The following is a 6,592-nucleotide window of genomic DNA, read 5'->3' on the forward strand; positions in this document are numbered from 1 at the left end:
CAGTTATTTTTATAGATTTTTCGTCGGTTTAATTGAAATGATACGGCCAGTTTATTTAGCGACTACTAGATGGCGCTATATTTGTGTTTAATGTAAATGTTTAGGTGTCGTTTTTTTGTACAGGTGCATCATAATCTAAGAATTTACAGAAAGGTCACTTATTTCAGGAGCTTTTCCCTTTGTGTTCTACAGATAGAGTCTTAAATTAAGTCTTTGAGTAAAGTTTAATACATTCTCAAGTTGTGAAATACTGCTGTTGGAATGGAAATGAAAAGCAAAGCAAAAACTTTTTTTTTTGCAACTACATTTATTTTTATAAAAATACAAAACTTAAAAAGGAAAAAGTTTCCATAGGAAAGCAATACAGATGCAATCCCATCTCATTCATATCCATTTCAAATGCATTAGTGGCATACATTGCAGATCAATAATAATAATAATAATAATAATAATAATAATATTAACTTGCTAATCAAGTATAAAATGGAAATGGTCACTGAGGAGGAGGAAGTCTGTATGAGTCTGTGTGAAGGGCAAGATCTCATTTTCAAAGACTAAAAAGCAGCCATTTCATTAAATATTTTCACTCTCAATGCTCCACAACAGAACGTAGCATGAGCTTCTATTTAAATCTTCCTCCAACACACAGAAAACTGGACATACATTAAAACCTTCCTCATATCCTCCAGTCAAGTATCTGGCCTCATTTTACAAGTGTATAAAAAAAATAATAAAAAAAAAAAAAAACGGAAAAAAAAATTTAACGGCCACAGGACTGTGAGCGTTTCTGTGCGTCTTTCAGGTTTGAGCATTTAGAACTTATACAAACGGAGGGCAAACAGCTGCATTTAGAACAAATGTAGCTATTGTTATTCAACAGCACATATTTTGAAATGGTGGACCTCCAGACAGGGTTTGTGTGTGAATCACTGGAGAGCTATGATAAACCGCTGTCTGAATGAGAACTGGCTCTCGCTCTGGTAGTCAGCGTCGACGAGCATCACAGCACTTGAGTAGGGCACGGCTTGGCTGGCATGTCCAGTGTGCTCTCGCGTCCGCAGTGGGACGGCACGTTTCCGGTGCAGAGCTCCTCAGCAGGAAGAGGAATCCCCTGAGCACGGATCTGCTGCATACACTGCCTGCAATGAAAGATGAACTCAAGTCAGTCAAAACCTTTTTCCATTAGTCATTCTTTCAGTACAAGATTTTTAAATTAAAAATTATTTCTTAACATTTTAAATGTAATACAGTATTTTAAGAATAAGCACAACTGAACTCACACATTGACAAATTCAATGTTATTTACTGTATATTTAGAATATTTTGGTATTCTGTCTTTGTTTTAATTTTTAATCTATTTTTGTATTTTGTTTTCACGTTCATTTTTAATCTTTAATTTAAATTAAGTTTATTAGTGATTCTTGTTTTGTGTCATTTTCATGAGTTTTGTTGATCCTGCTTGTGTGACTTTATTATAGCTTATTATAGATTTTATTTCAGTTTTACTTTAATACATCAAGTTACACTTCATTTTTTGAGACTTTAACTATAAAAACCCTGAAATCAATTAAATAGTTATAATGGATTAAGTGTCAAACCGATTCATTCTTTGAGTTTGATATCAGTAAGTCTTTTTGACCAATTCATTGAACGGTCTGCTTTGACAAAAGCACTCAAACATTAAAAGAGCTGTTAAAGAAGCTGAAATGAATTAAAATGTGTTCCCAAATCCTACTTACCAGGCTGTGCGGGACATGATGTAATGGATATCTGGTTTCTGGAAGCCATTAAAAGTGGAAGAAGCAGCTACAGTGTAGGCACCCATGTTCTCAAACAGCAGCCATTCGCCCATCTGCATGTCAGGCAGGCTGCACTGCTCCACAATGCGGTCCAGCCCATCACAGGTCGGGCCCCAAATACTGCATGGGTACATGCGCTCGTCAGGCTTGGGTTTCTGTAAGAGATCATGGGTTACAGGTTGGTCTCAGGGAAGAAACTCCATCGAACACAAACAGGGATCTGATGGACTCATCTCCGTACCTTGTGCAGAGTTGGCAGGACATGCGCGTGATCGTACAGAATGCAGTTGAAGGAACCATAAACACCATCGTTCACGTAGTACATCAGGGTTCGGTCACTGGCCCCATCCTCTTCTTCTGTTAAAATTAACAAGAAATTAAGTCAGTTAAATCAAATCATTTTTAGATAACGCTTTACACGCTACAGATGGCTTCAAAGCAGTGTGTAAACAGGACAGTAACAGTGCCGTTAAGTTGATAATATTATATAGTCCTCTGATTTAAAGTCTGAGAATACACATTTGAAGAGCATTAGAAACAAACATGGTTTTGAATGTTTGCTTTTACCGTCTGAGGACGATTGCTCCTTCATGATGACCTTTTTGGCAATGATGTTGACCGCCAGCGTGTAAGCAGATGCTACATAATAGCGGCCAGGTTCAGCAATGATCCTCACGCCGCAGTCAACAGGGAAATACTTATCAAGTGCAGGGTTAATCACAGCAGCGATCTGCCAACCAAATAAAAAACAAGTTAAGTTTAGCCTCACCTAAATATCTTTGGTCACTTGAAGTTGGCGATTAAAAATAAATACCTCTTCAAATTTCAGTTTGGTGTCATCGGAGCCTGGAAAGCCTCCGCCAATATCAAGCAGGGTCATGTTATATCCCAGCTCCGCCTGGTGGACAACAACATTTTCAAGATAAGTATATTCTAAAAATGAATGCATTTTTAATTTTTATAGTATAAGGCCACTCACCCCCACGTCAAAAACATAGCGTGCGTCTGTGATTGCCTGGCTGTACGTCTCAGGATCAGTGCAGCCGCTGCCCACATGGAAACTGACTCCAATCACGTCCAGCCCGAGCTCCTTCGCCCGCTCCAGCAACAGCCGGCAGCTCTTTAACGTGGCGCCAAACTTCACACTTAGCCTGCACACGGCCTTGGAGTCGTCTGTGGCTATACGGAGAACCAGTCTGCAGAAACAGAAAATGCGTTTAATTGACAGGAAAATCTTTAATGCACAAAATAATATTTTGTTTATATATAGTTTACACTTGTTTAAAACAGATACTTTTCAAATAATAGTTATTCTAGCAAAATGTGTATACACAAATATAACTGCAGTAATTATTCTACTTGTTTTATTCACTATTGTCAATTTAAATGGTTTGATATCACATAAACAGGTAATAATCATCCATATGGGTCGACCACTATATAAATTGAGACCCGTTTTCTAGAAGTTACTCACTTGGCTTTGTCATGGCATCGTGCCACCTTCATGAGCTCCACATCACTGTCAAATGTCATCATCTGCACTCCATGAGCAGAGGCGTATTTGATCTGAGACACCTGCTTGCAGGGATTGGCGTAGATTATCCTGCTTGGCTCGACACCCACAGACTGCACGATCTGGATCTCGGTCTAGCAGAGGAGACGAGGATTAGAGGTCGGGTTAATACAGGATTCACGCTGCTAAACATTCTTGCTGCTGTTATGTGCTCATTGAGACACATGGAGGTCAAATTCGTGATTCAAGGAACTTTAATGAAAGATCTCCCACATACCTTGCTCGCACAGTCGAACCCGGCTCCCAGAGACGCCAGGGTCGTGACGACAGCCCTGCTGTCATTGCACTTCACTGCATAGAACGGTGTGACACGGGGCAAAACACGCAACCAACGGAGGTGCTTCTTCAGGACGTCACCCAGGTCGGCTACATAGAAGGCATCTTTGTCATCCTAAAAGAAGAGATGTGATCAGAACGGTGGATGGCATATGCAGACCCATTGAGGGAAAATTATGATATCAATCGCAAAATCTAAATTTACACAAAATAAAAAGCATGTAGGTATGAAAAAAATGTTCACTTACTGACAGTGAGGACTCGTTGATCTTCTGCTCCACGATATCACGTGCACAGAATCCCTCCTCCAGGAAGGCGAAGTCAAAGTCTGATCCAGTCACAGAGGTCATGGTGTTCGTTCAAGATTTGAAACTGTTGAAGAAAGTGACGGGAGTGTTATTAAACATCACCTCAAAGATAAACTCCACTCAGTGGCTGTTCGAGACAAGGAAAGACTTTCTGTCTGTGCATGCAAAGTAGCACCTTATCTTTGCATCAGTGAGAGATTAGAAACCGTACGAAAGCAACACACTGACAGCAATCACAGGGAACTGCAGCTACTGTGCATTACACATGCTACAAATCACTGTTAAGAGAGATACTATTATAGCCATTACATTTATTTAGTTCGTTTTATTTTTGTTTTCCACTGTCGTTTTAAATTTGAGTTGTTTTTATAATTTGCGTTAGTTTTAAATATCTATTACTTTACATTTCGGTTTTATTTCGAGTAACAAGTTTTTTTGGGGGGCTAACTTTAATAATATAAGCACTCACACTCACTTTTTAAACAGCGACAAAGTGACAAAGTGTCAGTGACAAAGAGCTGAAATCGCTAATATTGCAGATCTAAACATTACTTAAAACACTTACAATCAAAAAGGATTTTATTTTTACAAAATTCTGTAGAATAATAACTCACACTGGTAAAACTTTAATTTAAAAGGTATAAAATAAGACCGATCCTAAAGGGGTTTGAGTTTCCATCTCACTTTACTGGATGCTCTCAAAGACTCACCAGATGAACGGAAGATGTGCTAACAGCTGTCGGACAGCCAAGGAGGTTCACCAGTGAAGTTGAATCCTTTCAGATAAGCCTCGAGGCCAGGGCCAGTGTGTACTTCTCCCAAGCAAGAATCCTGCAAGGATTAAAATGACAAGACGTTATTACGTCGACCCCTTTACAGCATAAAGTACAGGCAGCAAATCAGTCAAATATACATTGCAATAGTGTAAATTATGTTCATAGTTCTGCCTATAGTGTACATACACTTTCACATAATCCAGCTGTATAGTATGTTCATAGTACACCTATCTCTTTATCATGCTGATAGTATTTAAAATCTGTAAATTATGTCCATAATACTTATCTGTATAGTTATTGTACATATTGTAGACCTTGTATATTCTGTACTTACTGCTTATTGCACTTCTGGTTAGATGCTAACTGCATTTCGTTGCCTTGTACCTTACACGTGCAGTGACAATAAAGTTGAATCTAATCTAATCTAATAAAGTTCCTGTTAACTCCCATTGTGTGTAAACTTCCGTTGCACGTAGTTACGACACACAAGCTGTTGTTTGTCGTAACAGCCCATTACGTGTAAAATTGGGAAATTGTTTCCCAATGAAGTTGGCACCCGCACACATTTTTGGACACATATGACGCCGAGCAGCAGTTTAGCAAAGATGGTGAAATAAGTCCCTCCCCTGCGAAGAGCGCTTCAACAGTTACCCAATAAGGAAAAGCCCTGCTTGGACAAACTATGACAGGCATCTCTGTCAGCCAATCGCGTTGGCTTCTGCTTTCAACTCAGCCAATAGAAAGCGCTCATTCAGGCTAACGTTAGTGAGGCTCCGCAGCGTGACTCCTGACGGACTTCATTCATTGATCTTAAAAATAACTGATAGTGTTAACCAACGAATCGAGTAAACATTTCACAAACTCCACGTTTGTCAACAAAGCTGGCTCCAACAATTAAGGTCTTTATTACATCACTTAAAGTCGAAGTTAAATCCGCGCAGGAAACGGTGACACAGCGGCCACGTTGACTCCGAGGCCACAGCGTCATAACATACGACGCAACTAAACGAGCCACGCGCATTAACATTAAACTGGTTCGAAAAACACTTCTAGCGGATTTACCAGACGCTGATCGGCTAGTTACTTCATTTTTGATTAGATTATACTGAAAGCTTATCCCGAGGTAACGGATGAGGCCTTGATTTCGCACAGTAATATCGCGTAACTTACCTTAAAACGCATTTACAAAGAGTTTTCCCATTAGACCAGAGTGCTGGAAATGAAGAAAGTCGGTGTTGACCCACACACGAGCAGCTCTGGCGATCTGACTTACGAGCGGAGTGAAGACCAGCGAGAAGCGCGGCGCTTTATATAGTGAGGTGGTTCCGTTACCAGGGTGACGCGCCAGCTGAAACCGGCTTCTTCTGAGCGCGCGAACCGGTTTGTTCTTGTTAGCGGTTCGCGCGTGAGCGTTTGAAGGAGTGACGAAAGAAGAGATTTCCGGCGTCAACCGATATAAGATTAATAATAATTATGATAATGATACAAAACCCTGTAATGAACAACGGTCTTAACCACCTAAAATATAACAGCTTTCCTAAGCATTTATAAACTAATGAGGAGTGTGAATATATAAACACACACACACTTTATTATTCGCTATGTGGTTGAAATTTGTAATATTAGAATGTGACAGAACTGTAAAATAGAGAAATAGTGTGTTTTTTCCCCTAAACGTAAACTTCCTGAATTAAAAAAATATATAAAATAATAAAGTTCAAAACTTTAAAGTTTTCTTGTTTTTACACAAGTCTTAAAATATCTTGGGCGAACTATAAAATGAGAATGATTTTTACATATCAGTGTTATTTATTTATTTATTTAAAACTATTGGAAATCGTTTTTAGTAATTAAAATGAA

At 39.1% G+C, this 6,592-nt stretch overlaps 1 protein-coding gene across 1 annotated transcript; it reads right to left on the reverse strand.

Moving 5' to 3' along the window:
• Nucleotides 1-287: 287 nt before the first annotated feature.
• Nucleotides 288-6,060, reverse strand: LOC109087858 (ornithine decarboxylase 1). Its single transcript, XM_042774478.1, has 11 exons — nt 5,903-6,060; nt 4,667-4,787; nt 3,897-4,020; nt 3,590-3,763; nt 3,274-3,446; nt 2,779-2,995; nt 2,614-2,697; nt 2,367-2,529; nt 2,041-2,156; nt 1,740-1,954; nt 288-1,139 (listed from the first exon to the last, which is right to left on the reverse strand). The coding sequence occupies exons 3-11, from the start codon at nt 3,996-3,998 to the stop codon at nt 1,001-1,003; spliced, it is 1,383 nt and encodes a 460-aa protein (XP_042630412.1). The 5' UTR covers nt 3,999-4,020; nt 4,667-4,787; nt 5,903-6,060; the 3' UTR covers nt 288-1,000.
• Nucleotides 6,061-6,592: the final 532 nt, after the last annotated feature.

The sequence above is a fragment of the Cyprinus carpio genome, chromosome A17 (assembly GCF_018340385.1).
Source record: "Cyprinus carpio isolate SPL01 chromosome A17, ASM1834038v1, whole genome shotgun sequence".
Lineage (NCBI taxonomy): Eukaryota > Metazoa > Chordata > Actinopteri > Cypriniformes > Cyprinidae > Cyprinus > Cyprinus carpio.

What these genes read in the sequence shown, in the direction of transcription:
- LOC109087858 (XM_042774478.1), bottom strand. Translation starts at nt 3,998, where the DNA reads ATGACCTCTGTGACTGGATCAGACTTTGACTTCGCCTTCCTGGAGGAG. An exon ending in GGTTCGACTGTGCGAGCAAG is followed by an intron (nt 3,447 to 3,589) that starts GTATGTGGGAGA and finishes CTCCTCTGCTAG; the next exon opens with ACCGAGATCCAGATCGTGCA. An exon ending in GGAGCAATCGTCCTCAGACG is followed by an intron (nt 2,157 to 2,366) that starts GTAAAAGCAAAC and finishes TAATTTTAACAG; the next exon opens with AAGAAGAGGATGGGGCCAGT.